Source organism: Ceratosolen solmsi, unplaced genomic scaffold (genome assembly GCF_000503995.2).
Source record: "Ceratosolen solmsi marchali unplaced genomic scaffold, CerSol_1.0 scaffold6, whole genome shotgun sequence".
NCBI classification, from domain to species: Eukaryota; Metazoa; Arthropoda; class Insecta; order Hymenoptera; family Agaonidae; genus Ceratosolen; species Ceratosolen solmsi.
Window position 1 is genome coordinate 11,663,385 of NW_011948414.1, and position 27,377 is coordinate 11,690,761.

Genomic DNA, 27,377 nt, shown 5'->3' on the forward strand with positions numbered 1-27,377 from the left:
ATATTAACTTATAAATAGTTATAATTTTTAATGAGACACTATTATTTCAGACTCAAGGCATAACAATGGATTTACCTTCGAAAAACAGTCGTACAGAAAAATCAAGGAAAAGACCTCGCGAAGTGGAAAATGATAATTTTTTCGATGTAATAAAAAAAAAATCAAGAGATTTACCGGTTATTAATCCAACAGTGAAATTTTCTGATATTGGAGGCAATACTATAGTTTTGGAGACTGTTGCTAATTTGTTACTTCATATGAAGCATCCAGAGATATATACGAAGCTTGGAATATCACCACCTAGAGGATTTCTTCTCCATGGTCCACCTGGATGTGGAAAAACACTACTCGCTCATGCAATTGCAGGAGTACACATTATTATTATCAAATATATCTATTTTTCTTAATTTCTTAATATTTACAACGCATCACTCTGTTTCTTTAAAATTATAATGAAATTTCTATATATTTTCAGATAAAGAATTTTGAAAACAATTCTAATTTAAATTAATTTGAAAATGGAATATAAAATAACATACTTTAAAAATTAAATTTAGAAAGTTCAATCTATTTATATTATTAAAAAAGTATAAATATAATAATAGGATTACTAAAGTATTATATATATACATATTTTTTTTTATAAAATCAAGGACTTTCATTATAATTCATTTATCATAAAATTAATTTCATTGTTTTCTTTTGTTTTGTAAGGAATTAAAAATGCCACTATTGAAAGTAGCAGCTCCTGAGCTTATTGCAGGTATTTCTGGAGAAAGTGAGCAGAGAATAAGAGAGTTATTTGAACAAGCTATTACTATAGCACCTTGTATTCTATTTCTTGATGAAATTGATGCTGTGGCTCCACAAAGAGCAACTGCTCAAAAAGAAATGGAAAGAAGAATAGTGTCACAATTGCTTTTATGTTTAGATGGTGATGCTCTAATATATTATTTCTAATACATGATTTAGTATGGATTTTATAAATCTTGAAATAAAATAATATTACATTAAATGAAATATAATTAACTTAATGGAAAAATCTTTTTTCAAATCTTAGTAATTAATGTTATTATGTTGAAAGTAAATCATTAAAAATCAAAATCAGTGTATTTGTAGAATTTATTTTATATAAATTAATATACAGAATTTTTTAAATATTGAAATTCATTACAAATCAAAATATTAATGATATTTTATTAAAGTTTGTTTTTTGTTAATTTACATTTAAACATTGTTTATATCCACTTGATTAATTAATTTTCTTTTCAAATATTAATTATATAATTGAATCGAAAATCAAATAAAAATCAATATTCTTTAGATTAAACTTTATCGTAACATCTTATGTTTATTATTATATTATTTTATTTTTATTATTATAAACGTGACAATAAATAATTAAATTTAAAATTTATATTTTAATTTTTTTATATTTATATTTAGAATTAGGAATGAAGAGCAACGGAAATAAGATTTTAGTATTAGGTGCAACAAATAGGCCTGATTCTTTGGATCCTGCTTTACGTAGAGCTGGTCGTTTTGATCGGGAAATTTCCTTGGGAATTCCGGATAAAGAAGCAAGAGCAGCCATACTAAAAATTCATACAATAAATGTCATTTTATCTCCTGAAATTAATTTGTTAAACATTGCTTCACTCACTCCTGGTTTTGTTGGGGCTGATTTGGTTGCTCTTATTAGAGAAGCTGCAATTGCAGCTGTGAATAGGTAATGCACCGTAAATTGTTTTTTTCTTTTAAATATATTTTCAAATTCTTAAATCTTTTTTTCATTAATATCGATATATTAAGGAAATTAATATATACATTAGATAAGATTTTTTTTTCTTTAATTTTAGAACATTTGAAAGTTTAAAAAAGAATGTTACTCTTGATAGTATTGAAAAAGAATCACTTTTAAACGAAACTAGTACTGAAGATGTCAAAGAAAAATTACCAGTTCCTGTGACAGAAATTACAGATCTAATTATTGAAAAATCATCTATCAAACCTAACAAATCAACAGTAGAAAGTAAAACAGAAGGTAAGAGAATTCTAATTAATTTTTTATTTTGTAAATATTTTGTACAACAAAGCTTTCTGTAAACTTTGTTTTAAATATTCATTTAAATTCATAATCGAAAATAGTAATATATTAAAAAACTATGTATATAGACATTATTATTTCAATCTTTCATTTATTTCCAAATTATTAATAAGCATATATATTTTTTTATATATACATAATGGTACAAAATGAATTGTAATAAAATGTGATTTAGTTTTTCATAAAAATATTTTTTATTATGCATTTTACTTAAATAAAATTATACTACTTTTATAAATATAATATATAATGTTTTGTAAATTTTATTTTTTAATATATAATTTGAAACTTTAATAATTTGATTTATATATTAATTATAATTCAGTTATTTTGCATAATTAATTATATGGGATATGATTCTTTTAATTTAATGATATCGAATTTTAATACACTCTATGTTTTTTTAAATTGTATTGCAAAATAACTTCAATTTTATTTTGGAATTATAAAATAAAACAAACATAAATTAAAAATGACTCATATATTCATGTTTTAGTTTTTTATAAATTTAAACATTTTGTTCTATTGTATAATTATGAAAGGTAAATTATATAAAATTTATTAAACTGATTAGTTATTTTCATATTGTATTCATTTCATATTGTATTTCTTAATGGTTAAAAGATAGAAAGTGAAAATATATGTTTCATGTTTGAAACTTTGTCGATATTTTCTAAATTCACTTTTTCAATAATGTATAACATATATAATTAATAAATTTGCATGTACAGATGCATCAAATGTAAGTAAGGATGATCAACAAAATAAGCACAATGAACAAAAAATATCTGAAAATCAGTCTGAAAGACTCGAGCTATCAGATTTATCTGTGCCACCTTCTTCAACACAAACACAAGTTCCATTAGCATCATTAAAAGAAGAGCAACTTGATATAGTAATTGAAGCTAATACAACTGATAAGCCATTGTGTTCAATCAATGATGTTCCTTCGTCTGATCAAATCATTCTTTCAACGAATAGTCAGGAATTAGAACCTACTGTTATTGATGTGCAAAAAATACAAAGTAGTAAAAAACTATCAAATATGTTAACTTGGCTGCACAATGAACCACCTTTAACTTCTGAGCAGTTGGCAAAACTATGTATTGAAGAGAGGGATTTCGAGATAGCCCTTAAAAATGTTCAACCATCAGCTAAAAGAGAGGGTTTTGCTACTGTACCAGACGTAACGTGGGATGATATCGGGTCACTGCAAGATATTCGACAAGAATTGCAAATGTCTATTTTGGTACTTTGAACAAAAAAGATTTTTAAAAAATTGACTTAAACGAAGATTGTATTTTATTACGCAATTTTATTTCTGTTTAGATCTATTTTTTTCACTTATGTATTATACTACTTATAAATGTTGTATAGTTTATCTTTTTTCCTTTATGAATCATTTAAATAGTGTAGAATTCTATAAAGGTATTTTGAAATTTTATTTAAAACATTAAAATATTTGGAAATTTCGGGTATATTTAAGAACATATATAAATAAAATTGGTAAAAAATATTATGTTATTCTGACGAAATTTTTTTCTATATATCATAAAATTTCTCAAAATTTTGAAGTTTTTAAAATTTAAATACAATCTTTTCCAATAATTTAGTAGATGATTTTGAAACATATTATGGCAAATAAAAAATTGATTTCATTTGCCTAAAGTACATATAGTATTGAATAAAAATACTTGCAAAGGAAATTGCAATATTTATGTATAAATATTTTTCATTTAATTTTAATATTTTTTAATAAATCCTTTTTTTATTTTTTAAAAACAGAATTTTAAAAAGAAAATTCTCTTTAAGAACTTTTCCTAAAAAAAAAAACGAAGTATGTTCATAAATAAATAAAGAATGTACTATATTAATATAGTAAAAATTACTAAAGAATAATAAGTAAAACGTATTTATTTACAAAACAAATAAAATACTAAAATGAAAGGATAATTTTTGCTGTAGAATGAAAAACATTTTAATTATATGTTAATTAAAATTAACAAAACAATTTTATCAGCTAATGAATATATTTACAAATGGTCACTTGAAAAATATAAAAATGAAAATAATAAACATAAAATTTGCAAAATATAAATGATTACATACTTAAAAAGAATTATATTTTCAAAAAACGTAATGAGTAAGAAATTTAATTATTATATTTTACAATTTATATACTTCTATATATTAAAATAATTTTCAGGCACCTATTAGACATTCTGAGCATTTTGTTAAACTTGGATTAACTACTCCAACTGGTGTATTATTATGTGGACCACCGGGTTGTGGAAAAACTTTATTGGCTAAAGCAATTGCTAATGAAGCTGGTATTAATTTTATCTCTGTGAAAGGGCCAGAATTACTAAACATGGTAAATTTATTAAATTTCTTAATCGTTTAAACAATCATTTTTTAAAATATGTTAAATGAATTTAAAAACACTAAATTAATATACATTAATAATTACATTGATATTTATATATATACATATATTTTTCAATATATCAAATCAAATTAATAGTAGTTTATAAATTTAAATAAATAAATTTGGAAATTAAATTTATGCATTTCCATTTATTCTAATATGATAAATCTAATATAATAAATAATAAAATAATATGCTTATTATGTATATTTAAATATTTTTAAAGAAAACTTTGTACACAGAATCATGTAATTTTATTTAAATTTATAATGCAATTATGTTTTTCTTTCAAAATTAGTTCCTTGTACTTGTATAAATACTTTTCTTAATTAATGATTAATTAAATAAATAGAAAAGTTCATTTTCAATATATTAATAGTTAAGAATTTAATACAATTAAAAATATATTGTAAACATTGTTTATAGTATGTTGGTGAAAGTGAAAAAGCTGTGCGAATGTGCTTTATGCGGGCTCGAAATTCAGCTCCTTGTGTCATCTTTTTCGATGAGCTAGATTCACTTTGTCCAAAACGTTCTGAAGGCGATAGCACGGCAACGTCACGCGTTGTTAATCAAATGCTTACCGAGATGGATGGAGTTGAGAGTAGGAAAGAAGTTTTTCTAATGGCAGCAAGTAATCGTCCTGATATTATTGACCCAGCAGTATTGAGGCCGGGTAGACTAGATAAAATTTTGTACGTAGGCTTGCCAAATACATCTGATAGAGTGGATATCTTACAAGCACTTACAAAGGTAAATTTATAAATAAATATAAAAGTATAAATACTAGAAAATAAATATATATATACCGAGTATATAAGAATATTTAATATATATATATATATATATATATATATATATATATATATATATATATATATATATATAAAAAAGATAATTTAGCTGTATATTACTGAATTAAACGTAATAATTTAGGATTAGTATACGTAATGCAGATTTAATTTATATTGTATGAAAAAGTATTTTATTTATGTCTTTTAGATATTTCCATTAATATTATATTTTTACGAAGAAGTAGTAAATAATTAAAAATGTTTTGAATGCTTTAATTTTTAAAAAAGCAATTTTAAGATTATTTTGCAAATGTTAATAAATGTTAATAATATAATTCAATTATAAATTTTAATAAGTTAAAATAAATTATATAAATTCTTATTATGTATAATTTTAAGTTTTTAAATATTATTAAAAAGATTTTAAAAGTATACTTGAATTCATTTGAAAAATGTGCAATATAGAAATATATATTTTAATATTGTTTATATATATTTATATTTTTATTTAAGTTGATTATTCAGTATTCAATAATTAAATTGCAAATATTAAAAATAATTTTATGCTTCTATTTCGAAACGTAAACATAAATATACTAATATCAAAGTAGAAAAAGCGTAAAATAATAAATTAACGTTATTATTACATTTTTTTAAAATACTTAGAACGGTACCAAGCCAAAGTTAGCGGAAGATGTGAATCTTCAGGCTATAGGTGGTAGTGACAGATGTGATGGCTACACTGGAGCCGATCTCGCCGCTTTAATAAGAGAAGCTGGTGTCGAGGCTTTGCGAGAGATTATGAGTGGTATTTCCGATTCTGCAGAAATTTGCACACGACATTTGAATGCAGCATTCGATAAAATCCGACCTTCCGTGCAAGAAAAGGTAAAATATTTTGTTTACATAACTTATAAATGTTAAAATAATTTTTTTTTGTAATTACTTCAGGATTCTTTTCCACTTAAAAATTATATTTTTTATTTTTATTTCATGATATTTTTTTGAATTAATTGAATTTATCGACATTTTTATTTAATTGAATATATTATCAAATTTTATATTCAATATTAAAGCTGAAACTCTTATTTAATTATTAATTATTATGTTTAGAAAAATGAAGAAGTGCTAGTGAGCACAGTTCATTAATAAAGACTTCGTTTATTATAAATTAATCAAAATAAGTTATCTGGTTTATTTCTAGGACATCAAACATTATGAAAAGCTACAAAAACTTTATTCTATAAAGAAGTGTCATAATATAGATGTACCAATGACCTTAGAACCGTCAATAGATATCACAATGGAGGCAATGGAGACCTGAATTTTACACTATTTCATTGAAGTTTATAAAGATGTATGTATATATATATATATATATATATATATATATATATATATATATATATATAACAAAAAAATACAACCTTCTTTTATTTTCTATTTAATCATTGATGGATCAGTAATTAGCTCTACTAAATAAAAGTATTTTTTTAATGAAATAATTTGCATATTAAAAATACATGTAGACATAAATTGTATCTAATTATGTTATCTTTGTTTTGTTTTGATGATTATTGATATGATGTCAACATTTTTCATATGAAAATAGATTGAAATAAAATAAAAACTTTAAAAAGCAAATTGATTTGTAATTGATATTTATTATTGCATATATTCATCGTAAATATTAAATATCATATGTTTAAGTATTTTATAAGTTTCGCGAACCATCGGTCTGATCTCTTCCTGTGGCATAACGAATAATTTTCCATTAAATTCTGGTAGTTCTACAGTGTATACTATTGGCACACCTGCTTTTTCCATTGCCCAATCATCACTTCCTCCAAAAGCTATATCTAGTATTACAAGAATAAAATGTATTAATACAAAATATCATAGATTTTCAAATTAATTAAAAAAATAATGAATATAATATTAATATATAAATTAATGATAATTTTAACTTAAAATAAGTTTATTTTGACGCTTCTTATAGTAAATGTAGGTAATTTGAATAAAAAAAATGTCTTTCCAGTTTTATATTTTAAACGGCATGGAAATATATTTGTGTCTTTAATTTAGTAATATAATATGTAATATGTGTTTAAAATAAGTAATTTTAAATAATAATCTAAATGATACATTTTTAAATAATTAATTTGATATGATACCTATAAGATGACAAATTAAATTATAGAATAAAAATGGTTTGAAATATTTTATCTTATATTTAAATTAAATAATCATTTTATATTATAGTTGAAAATAAATTTCATATATCTTTAATTATAATTAGATATTTAAAATTACAAGATAAAAATAAAATGAACATAAAGAACAATAATTTGATTACGGATAATGCCAAGTAAATATTTTATTTCAAAAAGTAGTTTTGGAGAAAAATTGAATGTAAAAACCTGAAATTATATTTTTATGCAACTGTAATCAAATACATACGTATGAAAATCAATTAAAACTATTGAAAATATGCAATAATTCTATCTTTTTGGAACAGTAGAAATATAATTAACGAACTATGTTCGAAGAAAAATTAAACAAAAAAACTAGACATTGTATTGTTACATACTACAAATCGTATTGTTTTTATTAATTTATGAGACAGTATATTTTTATGTTTTTATATATATTTTTTCGTGTTTTTATTGTTTAACATCTTTTTTAAATCAAGTTCATTTGGGATAAAAGAATCGTAATGTATAGTCGTTAATTAATAATTTTAAAAAAAGCTTAATACTTCTATAAAATGTATGTTATGAAGAGAATTATAATACAGTTTATCAATGTGTATATAACGATCAAGTTTTTATTCATTTTTTAAATCGTGCGTAAAATTCGTATAGTTTTTTTTTCAATGCGTAAAAAGATGCGGATCACAAGTATGTATTATTATCAGTAGTTATTTTTTGATTGGTGTTATCTTACCTTCTGTCATGCGTATTCATAGTTGAGAGTAAAGCATTTTCATTGATTATATTAAAAATGCCGTATTTTAATAACATATGAACTACATATCGTTGTATTTATAATAAAACAGCCGTAATAATTTTGATTTTAAAAAATGTTACAATTCTAAAAGAGTAAGACTGTAATATATCGTGTTTCTTATATTATGTATTATATTCTTATATTAATTATTAATTTTGTTTTTTAATCTAATTGGTTTTCGTATGTTTGAAAATTTAATTTTCCATATTGATATAAAAGTGTCAGTAAAGATACAAGTACAGAATAATATAAATAAACAAGTAGAATGGTATAAAGAGGAAAATGTTACGACACAATATGATTGATTTAGAATATTATTCTTGTTTATTGCAATTAATTATAGTTCTTAGCTAACTTGATTTGTTAATTTATTCTGTGATTTATTTTCAGACTATTAATTCAGTTAACTCGCAGACTAGTTAGTTCTCTTGATAATCATATTTTATTTACCATATTGATATTTTCAGATTTTCAGTAATTCTGTAATTGGTGATCGAATTGTTATCTATTATAGTTATACAGCGTCTAATTTATTATTTGAATCTCATGTTCATATTAACCAGTTTGTAATTTAAAAAATGATTTTTTTTTTATAAATTTTTGGTTATCTTTTATAATGTACAAATTATTTAAGTATAATCATACAGTACGATGAAGTGATAAGTTATGTTATGATAAGATATCATAACTGCTTATGATAAGTTATGTTAGTATATTTATTGATCATTATTAGTTTTTCTATTAATGTTTTTAGTTTTAGATACCAGAAAATATATATTTGACGTAATAGTATTACTGTAACGGTATTAATGTTAATGAAAACATAAGTAAATAAAATTATTTGCGAATCTACTGCGTAATATTCATATCTTTATGAAGATGGTGAAAGTTATGTTTCAGTATCTTGCACTTAAAAATGGGTGTTTCGATAAGTTTATTAATTACACGTGAATTCATATTGTGTTGTATTGTAGGTGCATATTATTTCTTTTGCCGTCAAAATCAGTTGACATTTTCATTTACAATATATTAATAATTATTTAGTTCTACTAAATTAGTCATTTATTAAAGAATACAGATGGCCTCTTGCAGCCGAAATATAATTGTAAATAAGAATTGGGTCTTTTTATTATTATATTTTTTTATCACTGCCCTATATATTAAAACAAGTCTTATAACGAAGACTCATTCAATTAATTTATCATTATTATTCTCCTAATAGATAAAATTATATGATTATTTGAGTTGTTTAATAGAATAATAAATGTGGTATTATTGTATGTGATATCTAATAGTATGATAGGTTGTATTGTATAGTGCCTATTGCATGCGATATTATATTAACGGCAGGTAGTGTATTAGTCATCATCTAAATATAATCTGTTATAACTCTGTGCCTACCTCTAAAGTAAGATAACGATAGCAATATTTTTGGAAGGTTGAAGAACTTAGTAAATGAACTCTATCACGATTACATATTCTTTAAGGAATAATGACATATTGTACTGGGTAAGTTTTTGTTTTTTAATGTCTTACATACAAATAACATAACTTTGTTCTAAAAATAACACATAATGAAAAAAGTAAGAAATGAGAAAACACGTCAAACAAACCAATACATTGATAGTTGCTTACTTAATTTTAAATACTACACTATACAGTTGACGATTTTTCCGATTAAAATTATATAATAATATGTAGCGTATCTCATCTGTGTATATATTTAATAATTATAAAAATAACGTAATAAAATATTTATTCTGAAGTTTATATACTTTAATATTTAATTATATTAATTTTTAGAAATAAAAATATTATTAACTTACATAAAACTCTTGCAGAACTACCCACGGTATAATTGGTTCCGTTGTTAGCACTTTGAGCAGCTTTTAGAGCTATTTGATGCTTAAAACATTATTTATTTTAGTAAAAAAATGTTAATAAAGTGTATTTGATTGTATATAAAAATAAGCTACATACTAAGACTTGCCAGTTCTTAGGAAGATCTTTTGTAAAGCCCCAAGGATACATTATAAGCTTATGAAATAAAGTTTGTATTAGTATGTATTGCAAAATTCTGTTATATTTTACATTTAATAATAAATAATATACTTATACTAAACGTAGTATCTATGTGTTCGAAGTGCGTGCGCGAATGTAAATGAAAGTATTATTTTATAACATTATAAGAATTGCTCCACTAATAATTGAAAACAATTATACCATGAAAGTGTTTTAAATTTATAATTACAAGTTTTTATATCTATAAAAAATTACATCATTACAAAATACATTTGTAAAATTATGAAATTACTTTCATAAATAATGATAGAATAAGACTTGAAATTAATTATTATGATTTTTTATGTATATCAATAGTTGGCCTAATTTATTATTAAGTTGAATATTTAATTATATATCAATTTGTAAGAACTTACCGAACCAAAGCTGTGAAGTGTTATATACGCATACGGTTGATACATTAAAATTGTGTCACGAAGTGCAATACTTTCTGGCTCGCTGAATGGCTTGGGTCCTGGGTAAGTCTCAGCACATTCTCTGTTCTCATTTGAAATTTCTTAAAAGAAACATTTTTATTTATTGTAATTAATATTCTAGTTGGAAAAAATTAACATCCGAAGTAATACATTTTTTTTTACAAAAATCAATATACTCTTAGTTATATTGACAAACTTTAGAGAAAATTAAAAATTTTTAAAACATTTGGATTGTGATTTATTTTATATTTATTATATATTTTAAACATATGTTTAGTATTATTTTTATAAATAAAATAAATTACAAATAAACAGTGATAAAATAAAAATCATCTAAATGAAATAAATAAAATAAGTTATAAAATTGTACAGAATTTAACTATGAAATATTTAATATTGTAGCATTAAATATAAATAATAATTGATAGACTTAAAATATTTACGATTCTTTCAATATTTACGTGTACTTTTCAGTTTAGAAGTATTTAGAGGTGTTTATGGATTAAAAAGTAATTATTAATTATTTTCTATAAATTGTGTGTGCGCGCGCGCGCGTGTGTGACGGAGAGAGAGAGAGAGAAACATAAATTATTCATTTAGTTTATTTATATTGTATATTTAAATATTGTATTTATAGTAATATTTGACTTTATCATATCTATTAAATTTATGATTACTTTTGTTGTCATTTTTAAATCTTTTGTATTACTTCTTCTTAATTTACTTCTATTTGATAATAGTATTTCGATTATATTATAAAACCTTCTACAATTTCCAAACATTATTATTTATAGCTTTATCTATTACATTGTAGCTATTTATTTCATAGAATAAATAGTTTAAATTTAGTTGATTAAAAATATTGGTAATCAGTTTATTAAAGTGAATTATATCTATTTAATTCCTTAAAAGCAAAGATACTCTATACCATTACCTTGTTTTGATTTCTAAGTTGGTTTAGTTGAATATGTTTTCGTTGATAATATAAAAGAATTTTAAATATAAAGTATTGTAATTGAATTTAAACTTAAAAGTTTATGCAAAAAAATAAATTTTTATATATTTTTTTGTCGTAAATAGTATGTTTATCTATTTTATTTTATTGTAAACCATTCATTTGTGATATTTTAACATTTAAAACTGTACCGTCTCTGTATAAATACGCCTTATACCCAATACTATAAAAAAGTTGAAATTTTATTTTGATTTTATAAATTTATCTCCCACTAGAGTTTTATTAATAATGTTATACTTGTATTCATAAATATTTATACAATAAATATTAAATATTAAATTTAAATACACTGTATTAAGATAGTATAAAAATTTTGGAAATTTTATTTTATAATTGTCAGCTGCCTTATGTATAATAATTTAAATATATATTATATCATTATTTTATTTACCCTAGTCAATCATCTATAAATTTTAGTTTTTAAAATGTATCCATTACCTTTCCAATGTGTATCAAAATTTCTATTGAGATCTACGCCTTTGCATGATGAGCGTTTATTATCAGATCTTGTTTTTCGCCAGAATCGATCAGTCGTATGTGAATATTCGTAACCATCAGGATTAACACAGGGAATAATGATAAAGGTCATCATATCAGCGTATTTTTCTTCATAATGTACTAATTTTTTTATAATATATAAAGCAGCAACGTGAGCAGCCCATTCTCGTGCATGAAATCCAGCATCAAGTATAAATACCTATTTTCATAAGAAATTTTATTTTTTATAATTCATTAATTAATGCTTAAATTCTAACCTGATTATTATAAAAATTAAGAAAGCATATTAAATGAAGGTAAATCGTATAAATGTTTATATTTATCCATTCTTAATCTTTAAATAAATAAAATGAATTTTAATTTCAAATACAAATATAATAAACTCTTTTATACAAATAATAAAATTAATTATATAATAATAATTTCAAGTAATTTATAACATTATTTATATTAATACTTCTATATCTTAAATATGATATCTTCTCTTAGTAAGTAAAAATTGGATCGACTTAATAAAGTTTGTATTTGATTTTTTTCAATTCACTTTATTTTTCATCATACTTTTTTCTTGTTTTTAACTCTTTTATATTTCATTTAATTTTATTCTTTAATCGTTTAATTTTATTTACATTTTTTATTTTCCTACTTCTTTTAATTTTTTTATATTGATTTAACATCAATCTTTGAGTTCGTTATGTATTTTTAGTTTATTTCAATTTCTTCTACATGTTTAGACAAATTTAATAATTTTTTTATTCTTCTATTAAGTGCTTTGAGCTCGTAAAAGAAATTGGATAAAATAGTTTTGCTTGAAAAAATTCGACAAAAATTCATATTTGCATTTTCCTTCTTTTTGTAATTAATTTCAGATAGTTAATTTCCATATTATTCTTTATTTTTGTTTTATTTCTTTTTTAGATGTTTAAAATTTCTTTTTTTGTTCTTTCTTTCTTCTGTTCCAATTCTAATTTTTATATTTGTTTCATATTTCGCATTTCATTCGATTCACTTATTTTATTATCCTTTTGGAAAATTTTTTTTAATTTTTTTTGAATAATTTTTTTCTTTACTATGTTATTAGTCTTATTGTATTATAATATTCTTCTATCTAATCTGCGCTCTATACGCTTTACCTTAAAATCGTTAAAATTTCTTTTTTATTTCAATTCATCTGTGTTATTATTACTGAGATACTATTTTGATATATAGCTATAGCAAACTTTACATCTTTTATCTCTATATGGTACCCTGTTAACCTTCCTATTCAATTTCTTTTGACATTTTTCTTTTTCATAATTTTCCACATATTTTTTCCTGATTCTTGGCTCTATTTATCCTTCGTCTTTTTATTTTTATAACATTATTATTATGTTTTTTTTTTAATAATACTAATTTTATAATAATACCTATGTCTTTGTTCAATACTTTCATTTTTCTATGTGTACTACTGTGTGTAATGTAATTTAACTAACTACATCAATAAATTTTTCTTTGATTTCCTTAATTAAAAAAAATTATTAACATTATTTAAGACATTTTAATTCAGATCATTTTATAATTACTTTAAAATTAAATTTTTTAAATAAATAATTGAATTATAAAATATTTATATATTTGATTAGTTTTTAATATTACTTAAAATAATAAGTAAAACATAATTACTTTAACTAATGTAATTAAAATTACTATAATAATTATTTAAATTTGTTTAATATATAAGATTATCTTAATACAATTTATAAGATATATAGGATTAGCTTACCGGATTTTTCGAAGATTTTTCTATTTTCATAGCATAAATTACTTTGTTTTTTGAACTAGTGCCAATTTCTATAATTTGACTATATCTTCGGTTCTGTACCAGAATCTTCATATATTCGATTATTTCATAATATCGGGGGAAATGACCGAAATCGTATTTAGTAAGCTCAAATGATCTTGTAACAGCTTTCATTCTTTGTTCATATTCTTGCAATACTGATTCGCCAACATTTTCATTGATAATCTTGAAATAAAAAACACATTTCTTTCTATATGAAAGAATTCTTTTATACTAGATATTTTGTAGTCTATATCATGAATTTGATTAATGTATGTGATTTCATTCTTTGTAAATGTTCAGTATAATAAGATCGTATTTAATACAGAAAGTAATGCTTTTTAAAATTATTAATTGCATAGAATTACAAACAAAAAAAAATTGATTTTTTTCTTACGATTAAAAAAAAATTATAATAGTTTAATTCTTTTAAAATTTAAACTTATGAAATGTGTATGAATAACAATTATTACTTTCATAAAAATATTGTAGTATATTATCACATTTTATAATGCATATATAACTTTTTTTTTGTTGGTAATTTAATATTATTATATAATTCTGTATTTTATGTGTTTTATTAGTAACTAGTTGAATAATGATTTGATTAAAAAATTTTACTGTAGAATTGATTTTATTTTTCAGCAATATCTTGCCAAATTCTTTCTGGAGTCGAGGAGATACCAAAAAATGCGAGTCATTGTGGTCAGATGATATTAAAGCAGCAAAATCTTCGGCTCCTTCAAATTTTTTTAAAATTTCGCGTTTATCGCTTGACTTTAGATCTGCTTTATACAATTTATACCTAAAAAAAAGTAAAAAAGTTTTTATACTCCTATAATTTATTATAACTGTTGTCTATAAAAGAATATTGACAATATATACTTAAATATATTGTATACAATTAAGTATTGCATTAATGTTGGTAAATGCATTGTCTTATGTATGCACTTACGTATACATATTTTATATATGTATTTGGGGGAGGAGAGGAGATAGACTCTATAGATAAATGTACTATAGATGAATAAAAAAACACCATTTGTATTATAAAAAAATATTCCATATGGAAGATAGAAGTACAATTACATTTAACTTACCTGATTTATGATTACATAATTCTACTTATTCATAGAATGCAAGCTTTCAAACACAATTACCATTCGTTAATTAATTATTAACATATATTAACTAATAGTATTATTTAAATTTATTTGTGATATGTATGTCAAATGGAAAACTATTGAAATCGGTCAATTAACAAACATTCTGCACCCTTAGTTTGCATATCTCCAAACTTATGTATCCATCTAACAAAATCGTCATTTAATTTTTAAAGAAAAAGTAAACAAAGTGTATTTACTTAATATATTATATTTTTTTGATTACCTTCAAAACTATGTATGATATTTTATAAAATAGTTTTATTCAAAGAAACTCAAACGAGCTTATATTATTAGATATAATAAGCCTATATTATTTTTAAATAAAACTTACTAGTTTTTAAGTAATGCTAAGTATACAACTAACATTTAAACAAATAATAATTTATTATAACTTAATACTTGCTTAAATTTTTGATTATTTTAATATTTCAATAATATTTTAATTGTTAAATATTTATGAATTGAAAAGGAATAATGAAAAGGTAATAAATAATACATTTAATGAAAAATTTAAGTAATAAAGAATAATAAAATTTAATTTATAATATAATTGAAATGAAAAAATAAACTATGTTCATAATGTATTTAAGATCTAATGATTCTTTTAATGAGAATACTAATAAAAATTTATGAATAAAAAATTAAGGTATTTTCAATTTTACTCTTAAAAAAATTAAGGTATTAATCCATTTTCAAATTCTTTTATGTTTATTAAATATCTTAATATACATATAATATTCTGAAGAAAAAAAAACAATTATAAATATTTTTTTATAATAATAACGGATGGTTTTTATAATAATTTCAAATATTTATTTAAAATAATTTAGAAGTAAGTGATAGCAGCAAATATATTGTTGAGCAAAGTTCTACAAAAAATCTCTTCTCCTGTATTTCGATGACTCCATTTAGCTATATGGTGCCAAAATCAGGATTTATGCAGTACAGCGTGGTAATTATATGTAGTATAATGTATATTATAAATTTTTGCACTCTAAAAGTACGCCATTATATTAGTTTTTTTTTTTTTTTGCATATACATAAATCGATTGATTGATTGTGTAGTTACATTAAGTAATTGTCATTGTGACAAAATAAATTATTCTTTGTGCGATATCTGACTTTTATTAATTTTTCCATGATGCCAAAAGGTGAAGCTTAGATCGAATAAAAGTGAAAAAGTATTTTAGCATAACAGTATAATTAAAATAATTATATAAAATTTAAAAATTAAATTATTAGAATTTTATAAAAACAAATGTATTTAAAAATAAAAGAGTTATTTCATTTCGTATATTATTTGGTTGGTATATTATTACATTATTATAAAAAACTTAAGACAAAAAGAAGTACTAAATTATCAATTCTGTTAATGTAAAATTAATTTTCTACTATAAAGATAACTGTAACAGAAATACAAACGATAACAGAATTAATAACAAGCTTTGTTGAAACCTAAAAGTAAGATGTTTTGTCAATTAAAATACGTTGAACCGATTTATACAGATAAATAAAAAAAATTGTTATACAATTAAATATTTCATTTAATTCTTTTCCGATAGATTCAAATTGTGAAAGCAATAATATTATTTTTTCAATACAGAATTTAACTTTTATCAATAAAACCAATTATAATAAATACGATGCCTCGATCAAATTCAATTTTTAATTCACCTAAATTGAAGAAATTCAAGATTGTATATAAAAATTCTGTATGTATATATTATTGATATTATTTATAATTTATAACACAAATTTACAATTTATAATAATTGTACTCAACAAAAGTTGATTCTAATCACGTGTATTATTAATTAATAATCTAATAAAAATTCTAGATAAATGAAAAAATGTTAACAAAGTAGTTTAAACTAATTTTTAAAATTTTAATCTTTTATTGTTTTTATATAGTTCTTTTATTTTTTTATATTGTTTGCCTACAACTATTATTGGTAGGAAGAACGCTGGAGAAACGCTGTATTTCGGTACATCCAATTGTTCTTTACATATCTTTTTTAGATTCTAAAACGAAAGTTTTTACAATTTAAGGGATCACATACGTTACAGGGACAAAATTTTTATATAACTTCTGTCTAAGATATTATCTAGTTACTTTTTGTACAAAAATACTTGCAATATATCGTTATTTTTTACCACCATCTAAACTTTTCTATGCTAACTTTTAATCTGCCAATAAAGTGTGCTAAATATCTTTAACATGTTTTCTACAGACATTTTGATATTTTAAATGTACTTCTAAGTGAAAAAATAGATAGTATTATAGTTTTTTTTTTTATAAATCGATTTATATGTAAATCCTGCATAACAATATAATTAATTGACAGCAATATTTTAAATATGCAGATACCATGGTAATAATATCAATTTTTATTTGACTAACATTTCTTACATTTTAAACAAAATGCCTGATGGTTCATTGGGATATTTTATAAAATAATATTTATTAATTATTATGGAAATGCCTTACTTAGATTTTTGATTTTATATTGATGATTATAGGTGATATATTAAATATTAAATATAATATATTATGTAATATATTAAATAAAAAATGTGTAAAGTAATATAACATTCGAAATTATTTTTAGGAATTCGAGGAAGTTAGGAAAATCAAATTTTTAAAATTAGTTTTACGAGTTACAAAATTATATTTTCTTTTAAAATATAATTTTATTATTTATATTATATCTATTATATTATATTACATTTGAATGTAATATATCTACTTTTTATTAATTTTGTTCTTATTTTCTTATATATTTTTTTTTTTATATTTATTCTTATATTTTATATATATTTTATATATATTCTTATATTCTTAAAAATTAATATCTACTATATTATATTACATTTGAATATTTAGTATAGATTATAATAATTACTATTAACATTTTAAGTATCGATAATAATGTAGCCAATCTCTAAAAAAGGCATTTGGTCGTGCAATTTATCATTTGAAGACGGATAATCTAAACAGATGAAAGCAAATTTTACCTTCTATATAAAATGATTTCATACGTAATAGATTATTAAAAAAATTAATACAGATCCAAATAGTAATTGTCATAATTCAAATAATAAAATTTTTAAAACACTCCGTTTTGCCACATAAAATAAAAAAAGTGTATATCAACATAAAAAACTTGATCAAATTCAGATTTTTTTACATTAAAAATTAATTATTATATAAATTTTCCGAATAATTAATTAATGATTTTTTGAATTTTTTTTTGACATTAGTAATGCCGTTTTAAGAAAAATGCTGTTGAATTTTTAAGTTCTTTTTATGAATAAATTAAATATTTAACTTACATATGGTTATTCAGTACATCTTGGTATATAAAATATCAGCTGTTGTCAATCAACCAATTATTTTTTATGCTCAAATTACATTTTAAATGAGCTTATAAAATAATCTGATTTAGGTAACATTTTATATATTGTTATGTCCATGGAAAATTTTTGTAACTAAATGGACCACAGTTAATTCATATACAGGCTTAAAAAGAAGCAATGTTTTTCTTATTTTTCTTCAAATTTCTCTAAATATGGAAATACTCAAATATATTATAAATGATTATTTTTATAAGAATTACTGTAGTGTGCTTGATTTCGGTTCAGATAATTAATTGTAGCTTTAATTATTTTATTGGTTCAAGCTACTAATGTATTTTTACTATAATTTATTACTGCCTTAGTTTTAATAAAATGTCTTGTGGTTGTCAAAATATTTGCTGTTATTTGTTAATAGTAATTGGTTTGCTTTAGAACAATATTAAAAGCAGTAATGGTCCATTTCTTTTGGATTTGGATTTTTTCTGTGATTTAGAACTATTTTTGATTTTTCATAGCAGTCTATATCTTCACATTCTAAATAGTACTTCTTACTAAAGTACAAAGTATTTTGTTAGATAATAACGAATTTCAAAAATTTAAGATATAAATCCATCAAATATAAAATATAATGGGAAAGCAGGCTTCATATATTTTAAGATTTAACGTTTTTTCACACTGATAATTTATTCTCGAATAATCATTTTAAGACATTTGAAATGATATTTTAATGAATAAAATTACAATTATTTGATTAGCGAGTATTTCTACATTATCCTGACAATTGTTTTTGCACTAGTAATGTACTTTTTCAATTTACTAAAATTATACTCTTGACATACTATCCAATTTCTTCATTGTCAATAAACTCATTCATTTAATCTCAAACGTATACCTACTTGTTTAAAAATTTGAAAGTATGATTATGATTAAGAGTATTCTACTGACCAAAATAAATAAATAAATGTCTAATTCTTCTTATTCTTTATTTTAAATATATACTTTATGAATATGGTTGTTGTGTGTGCTGCTGTACAAACTAAATTGTTTCCTAATTTTTTATAATTTTCTATTTTAAGATCAAGCTTTAAAATTTATATTTATCATCAACTTTTCCAATACATTGCGTAAGTATAATTATCTTCTATTATTTTTTTTAATAGTATACTATATATTATCTTTATGTGTATTAATTGATATTACTTAATTTATTTATAAACAATTTGATAAGTATTTGAATACGTGCGAATGCAGAGGAAACTTTGAAATATAGGAGTCTGGACAGAGTGGATTTCAATTAGATAGCTAAAGAGGGGCGCGGGGCATATTCATATAATTATTGAATAGTGGGACAAATAATTATTTTGTTAAATTAATAGAGGAAAATCCACTATTATTAGTATGTATTAATCAATAGTAGAACTTTACAATTATGGAAATTTTATATTTTGTGAATATTGATGCAAATTGTATATTATGAATAGCATCAACTATTATTTGTTAATTTATTGTTTGGTTAAATTTTTGATTATTTCCATTTTCAGATATATTATTTTCTATAAATTAAAAAGATGTGATTTTAAAAATTTTATTCGGATTATAAATGACCGAATTGTTGATATTAAATATTTTTGTCATTGTTTATTATCGATCTCATTGATAGCTACTTTAATAGAGTTCTTGATAAATATACTATAAAGTTATAGTTTCAAAAATTGGTTATGAAAATTTTTGACAACATGTGAAATTAGAATAATTAATTTCTGAATCTTATTATTAATACAATTCCATATGGAATTTATATATTTTATTTTAAAATTAATTACAATTTAAATTGTTCAATTTTTTAAAATTTTTTAATGGTTTTATTTTGTAATAGATTTTATTTTCATTTCACTTCTTTGTAAAAATTGTAAATGATATTTAATAATTTTTTATTAATAATATATGATATAACTTTGAAAATTTTGTTAATTTTAATGGAAAATATTTTTCAAAAACATTTTATTACATATTTTAATAGTTTTGTATATATTATTAATTGTATCCTAACTGGGATTAATTTGTGCAACTGTTTGGTAAATTAGTAAAATATTATATCTATCTGTGTATATAAATACATTTTTAAATATGAAATGTTATTTTAAAAACAATTTTGTTATAAATTTATACACTATATAAATCATTTTATGAACCATGCTATGTAATTATTATGATTTAATTTTACATTTTATTTCTTATTATCATTTCATGATATGTAAAATAAATGATAAAATATATTATTATTTATTTATGATAATTTTTTGAATCTTTTTAATTTAACAGTTAAATATTAAAAATCAAATTTACAAATATAACAATTCGTACAATGTTTTATATACTAGTAAAAGTAATAATAAATACATTTTATTAACTGTTTACAAATGTTTACAAATGTACAACTGCGTACAAATTACTAATGTGCTTTTTATATTATCTTCTTGAACAATAATTTGGAATTAAATAAGTATATATTTAATCTATATACGTATATTATTCAACTTATAAAAATCTCAGCACTTTATTATTTTATTAATTACTGTTATTGAGTGTGTTTAAACGTCATATAAATTTATATTATACTAATAAATTAAAATAAATTCAATTGAATATAATATATAATATATAATATAATATATAATATAATATATATATAAAACATATATATAATGTAATAAATTTGAGGAAATTATTAATATATGATTATTGAAGTTAATGTGGCATTTTAATTGTATATTTTTAACTCATTTAAACGCTTAAAATTTTGTTATTATATGTCACAATTTCAATGTTAAAATTAATAATAAAATGTTTTAACAAATAATTCATAAATTATGATTTAGATCATAGTTGGGAATTTGAACGACAATTTACCCATCATAATCTTTAAGTACTTGTCCGATTGTATCACTAGATAAAAAAGTAACAAAAAGTAGTTGAATTAGCAGCCACATTTTGTATACGACTAAACCATCTACTAGTAATCGAAGTGCTGTGCAAGTAATTTATTTACATTCTAATTTTACGACTGACATTTAATCATAACACCGCAGACATTGTTTTATTTATTTGGCACTTTTAATTTATTTTCCGTTGACTTTCAATATCAATTAAAATGTTGTTTAATAGAGAGCATGCAAATATCCATTTTTTATATCTTGACTGAAGTCTTGATAATTTAAAAAATCTTATTATAATGTATTTTGTATGTTATTTAATAGTTAGTATATTTGCATGTATTATTGAAAAAAAATCAAAACTATTCTATGTATATAAATTAATTAAATAATTAGGATTATATATAATTATAAATCAATGTTATTAAATCTAATACATATATTAAATACAATTCTAAGTTTAATACTTATTAATAGCTTTATTAATTATTTTATTGCTAAAATACATTTTTTTTAAATATTATTTATTATTTTAAGTATAAATTATTTATTTCCATTAATGAAAAATATTATGATTTATACCTTATTTTTAAGTGATAACATAATCATAGATATTATCAGTTTCTTTATTAAATTTCCGAATCTGATATAAATTAAATGCAATTTATATAATAATTATTTACAATATTTAAAAAATTTCAAATAATTCCGAAAAGCATTTTTCTATATTATATAATGTATTTATTTAAATAACTCGTAGTATTTAAATTTAATTTAATTTAATTATTTTTAATAAATTAATGGGTCTAATAATTGCATTTTATAAATAACTATTAAATACAAAACGTTACGAGATTAAATTTGTAGTTTTTGATAATGGAAATTTTTTGTTAGCTAATTTTCCTATTTTACATAATGCAATTATAATTTATCGTTTATTAACATGTAGTTATTATTTATAAGGTATCATCGGCTTTTTATTGCAATAAAATGATTCATGAGTATATTACTCATTCTATGAGCATATTTCGATGATATTATAATAGTACCGGCAATATAACCTTTTAATTGATATAAAAATTTGGCTTTGTAAATCCAAAAGGATGTAAAAACTATTTCAATGATAAAAAATCTAAGTCCTTGTTTCATAATAAATATGAGAATTAATAATCGAGATACAGAAATTATTATTTCGTATCACAACTATAAAATTAAGTAAATTATCATTTTACATTATTCACATTAGACATGAAATATCAAGTTTATAAATTATGATTCTGAGTATCAAAGAAAATACTTTTACTTTTATTTGCAGTTGTGATTATTCAGTATAGACCTATTAATTCTGTAAATTTTCGGACAGTGTCTGTAAATCTGTAATATAACAAATTCAATTACTAAAATTAATAACGTGCAGATAAAATTAATTATGAAATTAATAAAATTAGAATTTTCTCAATTTTCTCATTTTTTCTGTTTAAATCAGAATTAAGTTGTATAAATTAAAAGTGGAAAATTTTGTCATTTTAGCTATTTAATTATTTTAAATTTTTTAAAAGTTTAAATTTATAATAAAATAATCATGTAACAAATCAATAAAAAATATATTCAATAGTTACAAAATTAATATAGATAAACCAAATTAAATATAGCAACTTTTTATTGTCAAAATATAAGGTCTTTTTAAATACTTAAAAAATACCCTAACTCATTATTATATTTATAATCTATATTGCTTTATAATAATTTTATTATATATTGAAATGTGCAAAATTTTTTCGGAACATCCAATCATAAAAATAATTTTGCGTCTTCAAATAGGCCAAATTTAATGATTGATGATTCAATTGTTGGCCACTCATAACGCTTAAAATTAGAGATAATAATTCGTATGGCCTTTTTAAAACGGCTAATTTTGCGGAGGAGACAGCTTGTATACATAAATTGTGATTATTTGTCGCCTTGAACTCCAATTTATCTTTTTGGACAAATTACAGCCCACTGGGCAGGGTTTTGTATTCTTTCATTCGTACTGTTGCCCCACCTCTTTTTTTTTTAATAACAAGAATATCACAGCTAAGCTATAACGGATAAAAAAATATAATTCCAGCCTATATATTCACGGTATATGTTTATTATCTTATTTTTTTGCTCTTGTATAAGACTTATATCAATATTTTCAAAATATGAACTTAATTTCTATTGACAATATATTATAAGGATAACGAATTACGTTGCTTCCAAAGTTCCATTAATTTGGTTGTGCTTCCACTAACATCTACTTTTGTCTATCTATAATAAAATTAACTCAATACATTGTAATGCGTAAAATACTATTTACTAACGATTAGAAAATAGCGTATATTTTGTAAATTGAAAAACAATTTAAAAATTGATTATGTATGTATTGGTTATATTTATAGGAATAAACTAATAAAGGGAGTTTATAGGCATAATACTTATATATTTTAATTTAATAATATTTTTATACAAAATCAAATAATATGATATAATATTTTTAATATTAGATTATTGCCAAAAATAACAAAAACATTAGATATTTTTTTACTAGTATATTTCTTTAAAATGTAAAAAATATTCGATTTTTTTATTATCAATAAAAGAACGTTAAATGAATAAGTTCGGTTGTGTCTGCCTTTAATAGATTTTGATATATATATATATATACTGTTTTTAAAGTTAAAAAATATTTATATCACTTCGATTTTACTATATTATTTTAAAAAAATAACATTGTTAAGATTATGGGTGTAATGAAATGTATTGCTATTAGTTAATTAATTTTAAGCTTAAAAATGATTTTTTATTAGCAAATTGATTATAGTATAACTTCTATGATTTGAATAATGCAACTTTGGTAAGATGTAATTTCAATTTTAATTATGATTTAAATTATTCTATATTGATCCAATCAAATATTTTCAAAAGATTTTATTTTTTATTACTTATTAAAATTTATTCCAAGATCTATTTCCATTTAATAAAATTCATGTCTCATAAAATTAATTTATAAAACTAATCAATTTGTAATAATAATAATAATAATAATAATAATAATAATAATGATGAAATAAAAAAAATAATTATCGTATTTTATGTTATACAAATATATTTTTAATAATATTTGCACCTTTAAACTTTTGTTTTATCTTAATTTATTATTACAAATTTGTAACTAATGTATAGTAAAGTAATGTTAAGAGTCAAATTTTTTCATTTTTTCTTTCTTTACTTTTATATTCCTTGTTTCTTTACGAACCATAATAAATAAGTTGTATTGGTGGGTGTATTGCTTTATTGACATCTATTTCAGTTGAAACAATATTTATATTTCTTGAGCAATACGATATAGAAAATTATTGTTCTTTATATTTTCTCATGCAATTCGTTTTATGATGTAGATATGATTAAAATAATTAGATTTCTTACATGAATTAGGTTTTCGTGACCTCATTATACATTGTTCTGACACAAGATTTTATTTATTCATAACTAAAGATGACTATCTAGTCATCTTAATGAATATAGTGATTTTAAGTTTACTGATTTTCTATAATCGTTGAATATATTATGAAGATTTAATACCTATATATACAAAGACTATGTCGTTATTTTCTATATATTTTAGTTTTTTCATGTTTCTGTATTTATTAAAATTATACCTTTTATATATTCGAATTAAATTAGAGTATTAATAAATTGTAAAGAATATATTATTCCAAAGTGAATTTATTATATTTTATATATATAGTATGATAATTTTTCATTTAGCATACATATAGTTAATTCTTGATTTTATTTGTTTATTAAACTTCGTTATAAGCGTTTTTTTTTTGTAGCAATTGATTCAATTTTGATAAAATTATTACGACTTTCATTGTGCATAATTAATATTTTTATATTCAATTTCAACTTCTTTTTTGTGTGTTATCTCTTTAATATTTATTAATTATATTCACATTTATTTATTTAGAAAAATTAACAATATATATATTTGTTTAGTTTCTGATTTTTTAATTCCGAAATTTGTGCATTTATTTTTTTTTTATATATGTCAAAATATTATAATTGTTTGTTTAAAAACATGTCAGATTTAACATTTTCAAATGAATTAATTTTATTTCTTCAATGTTTCATTAATTAACAGTTTTAATTTTATTTATCTAAATTTTTTATTTAGATATATTATTGTCAATTTATTTTTCATAATAATACCTATTTATAATATTTGAATATAGTTCATATTGTACAAAAATAATATAAACTAAATAAAATGTTATATAATTATTTGAATTTTATTTAATTGTTTTAGTATATATAAATAGTATATATAAAGTATATACTATATAAATAGTTCATGAAATATTCCATTTTGTATTTACGTTTTAAATTGAAGTAAATAAATTTTTATTTACATTTCTTACAATTAATTTTACATATAAAAATTCTGACAATATAGAGCACTGCTTAATATGCAATGTTTTTCAAGTGTAATAAAAATTTGTCATTACTTTTATTTATTTTTAAATTTATATGTTATAAGCAATTTTATTGAGGGGATGGGTAGTTTTATTTGAGTAATGTGTATAAATCGAAATTATATATATGTTTATATCACAGACTGATTAATGTTTGTATTTTTAGACATTTTTATAATATCTTTTGTTTAAATTTTTTTAATATTGAAGGGTAACTATAGCATCACCAAGTCATGTTAAAATTCTATAGAGAAATTGTAGTTTTCATTTCTTTTCGTATTTTTCTAATGCATTGATATGATATCTCCAAATGACATTATTAATAAATATGAAGTAAAAAGTATACTTTGTTGAAAGTAGCTGGTTTTATTTAATTATTAATTGAAAAATATTTTATTATTCTTAAAAAAATGTATTCTACTTTTCAATTTATACATTATTTGATATTTATACTTTAATTTTAATTAATTTAAATTAATAATATATATATATATATATATATATATATATTATTTCAATTGCAAATATTATATTACTTATTAATTCGTTTCAAATTGTGAAAAAAATTTATTTTAAGAAATTTGGAAATCAACTTATAAAGCTTCTTATTATTACATCATTTTTTTGCTACTTTATGATACTTTTTAAAGAAATATTTGTATTACGTATAAGACTGTACAAACTATTTTAGAAGTGCAGTATCATTTAAAATCATTTCTTATTTTGAAAAAAATATTATTGATATAAACTTTGATACATAATGTTTTCTATTAGTTTTCATGAATAACAAGTGAGATAATATTTTCAAATCAAATTGATTTAACTTTATAAAATATATTTTTTCAATTTGTTATTACTAATTAATAAAATATAATTATATTTTAAATAATAGTGATGCATATAATATCCTTCAAATTGGAAGTACTTACTCAGTTGTGCTATCAATGTATTACTCGTGAATGTAGGAATCATCCGTGATTGCACCAAATAGCAGCACTGCACAACATTAACTTCATATTCATTAATTTATATTAATATATAATTTATAATTTTTAATTTATATAATATATAATTTTTTTATTTTCAATTAAAAAAGAATTAGATGAGAAGAATGTAGTCGATTTATTTTATTCGTCAGAATAAAATAAATCTACATTAGCAGGAATTAAAAATTAAATTTCTTCCTCTATTTTTCTCGAAGTACAAAAGGAAAGGTATATTATCATTCGTAAAGTTAATTTTTAAGTATAAAAT

General features: G+C 20.9%; 2 protein-coding genes across 2 annotated transcripts; one reads left to right on the forward strand and one right to left on the reverse strand.

Moving 5' to 3' along the window:
* Positions 1-54: 54 nt before the first annotated feature.
* Positions 55-6,731, forward strand: LOC105368084 (nuclear valosin-containing protein-like smid). The gene is made up of 9 exons (XM_011506990.1): positions 55-368; positions 715-934; positions 1,447-1,729; positions 1,860-2,044; positions 2,839-3,356; positions 4,314-4,481; positions 4,962-5,288; positions 5,996-6,217; positions 6,534-6,731. The coding sequence occupies exons 1-9, from the start codon at positions 66-68 to the stop codon at positions 6,651-6,653; spliced, it is 2,346 nt and encodes a 781-aa protein (XP_011505292.1). The 5' UTR covers positions 55-65; the 3' UTR covers positions 6,654-6,731.
* Positions 6,732-6,990: 259 nt separating this feature from the next.
* On the reverse strand, positions 6,991-21,691 carry LOC105368086 (carboxypeptidase B-like). Its single transcript, XM_011506992.1, has 8 exons — positions 21,602-21,691; positions 14,790-14,973; positions 14,112-14,354; positions 12,290-12,548; positions 10,777-10,916; positions 10,319-10,375; positions 10,165-10,243; positions 6,991-7,188 (listed from the first exon to the last, which is right to left on the reverse strand). The coding sequence occupies exons 1-8, from the start codon at positions 21,679-21,681 to the stop codon at positions 6,995-6,997; spliced, it is 1,236 nt and encodes a 411-aa protein (XP_011505294.1). The 5' UTR covers positions 21,682-21,691; the 3' UTR covers positions 6,991-6,994.
* Between the last annotated feature and the right edge of the window lie 5,686 nt (positions 21,692-27,377).

What these genes read in the sequence shown, in the direction of transcription:
- LOC105368084 (XM_011506990.1), top strand. Translation starts at nt 66, where the DNA reads ATGGATTTACCTTCGAAAAACAGTCGTACAGAAAAATCAAGGAAAAGA. An exon ending in AATTGCAAATGTCTATTTTG is followed by an intron (nt 3,357 to 4,313) that starts GTACTTTGAACA and finishes AATAATTTTCAG; the next exon opens with GCACCTATTAGACATTCTGA. An exon ending in TCTTACAAGCACTTACAAAG is followed by an intron (nt 5,289 to 5,995) that starts GTAAATTTATAA and finishes TAAAATACTTAG; the next exon opens with AACGGTACCAAGCCAAAGTT.
- LOC105368086 (XM_011506992.1), bottom strand. Translation starts at nt 21,681, where the DNA reads ATGTGGCTGCTAATTCAACTACTTTTTGTTACTTTTTTATCTAGTGAT. An exon ending in TTTTGATACACATTGGAAAG is followed by an intron (nt 10,917 to 12,289) that starts GTAATGGATACA and finishes GTTTCTTTTAAG; the next exon opens with AAATTTCAAATGAGAACAGA. An exon ending in CACTTCACAGCTTTGGTTCG is followed by an intron (nt 10,376 to 10,776) that starts GTAAGTTCTTAC and finishes TTATTTCATAAG; the next exon opens with CTTATAATGTATCCTTGGGG.